At 34.6% G+C, this 260-nt stretch overlaps 1 protein-coding gene across 1 annotated transcript in view; it reads left to right on the forward strand.

The window, feature by feature from the left end:
* Nucleotides 1–260, forward strand: part of LOC119586239 (serine/arginine repetitive matrix protein 2-like) — a gene marked incomplete in the record, with an annotated part of 17,646 nt that overhangs the window by 13,550 nt on the left and 3,836 nt on the right. The window contains 1 exon segment of the mRNA XM_037934941.1: nt 1–64. Coding sequence (XP_037790869.1) covers nt 1–64 — 64 coding nt within the window.

Genomic DNA, 260 nt, shown 5'->3' on the forward strand with positions numbered 1-260 from the left:
TCTGGCACAGCAAGAAGAGTTGGAAAAACAACTGTCAGACACTGAGGATGAAGTTCTCATTAGGGTAAGTTGGTGGAGAATGAGAAACCAAATTTGAGACGATACTTTTTTTTGTGCTGATAAACACGTCTACTTATGGGCATACATGATTTAAAAAATCTACCTGTATGTAGACAGAAAAAGACAGAGTATAAAGCTATTTCTATCCTGTCTAATTACTGTCATAAGTATTTCATTTCATAAGTTTTCAGTAAATGAGC

Source organism: Penaeus monodon, chromosome 21 (genome assembly GCF_015228065.2).
Source record: "Penaeus monodon isolate SGIC_2016 chromosome 21, NSTDA_Pmon_1, whole genome shotgun sequence".
In the NCBI taxonomy this organism is placed as follows: Eukaryota; Metazoa; Arthropoda; class Malacostraca; order Decapoda; family Penaeidae; genus Penaeus; species Penaeus monodon.